The 610-nt window shown below is 60.8% G+C and overlaps 1 protein-coding gene across 1 annotated transcript in view; it reads left to right on the top strand.

The window, feature by feature from the left end:
- The first annotated feature begins 271 nt into the window (after positions 1-271).
- The window catches only part of PSMB5 (proteasome subunit beta 5), a 6,697-nt gene continuing 6,358 nt past the window's right edge, over positions 272-610 (top strand). The window contains exon 1 of the mRNA XM_006776780.2: positions 272-523. Within this exon, the coding sequence (XP_006776843.1) occupies positions 326-523 (198 nt within the window). The 5' untranslated portion in view covers positions 272-325. The remainder of the gene's footprint in view (positions 524-610) is intronic.

The raw sequence follows: 610 nt of genomic DNA, 5'->3' as shown, positions 1-610 counted from the left end.
CGGCCTGGCTTCCCCCGCGCAACAGGGACCTCCCCGATCCCTCCCTAGGGATTTGAGGTTAAGCTAATCCAGGACCACTTGCATGACAAAACCTAAAATGGCAGGCATGTCCCTTTAGAATTTAAGGGCAGTGAAGCCACTTTTTTTTTCCGCTCGGCGAAAATGGTCCCTTGCATCTAGCTCCGGTCTTTGGAGGCGTGGTTGCCAGGAGTTAAAATGGCTCCTCCCTGAGATTCAATAGGAAGTGAAGCTGTGACGGCAAGACGTTGCCCGGCCGTTATCTCCTGGGCGTTCTCGGACGCGGCTCCCAGTGCCCTTACTAGACATGGCGCTAGCCAGTGTGTTGGAGACCTCGGTACCGGTGAACCGGCACGGGTTTTTCGGACTCGGGGGTCGTGCAGATCTGTTGGACTTGGGCCCAGGTAGTCCCAGCGATGGGCTGAGCCTTGCCGCGCCCAGCTGGGGTGTCCCAGAGGAGCCGAGGATCGAAATACTTCATGGGACCACCACCCTGGCCTTCAAGGTGCGGACCCGGCAGCTGAGCCGGACCGGAGCCCGCAGTGGCCGCGCCGCGAAGCCCAGGCCGAGGCTCGGGTCCCTCGTCCCGTCC

This window comes from Myotis davidii, unplaced genomic scaffold (assembly GCF_000327345.1).
Source record: "Myotis davidii unplaced genomic scaffold, ASM32734v1 scaffold1949, whole genome shotgun sequence".
NCBI classification, from domain to species: domain Eukaryota; kingdom Metazoa; phylum Chordata; class Mammalia; order Chiroptera; family Vespertilionidae; genus Myotis; species Myotis davidii.
This window is presented reverse-complemented; position numbering and strand designations above follow the sequence as displayed.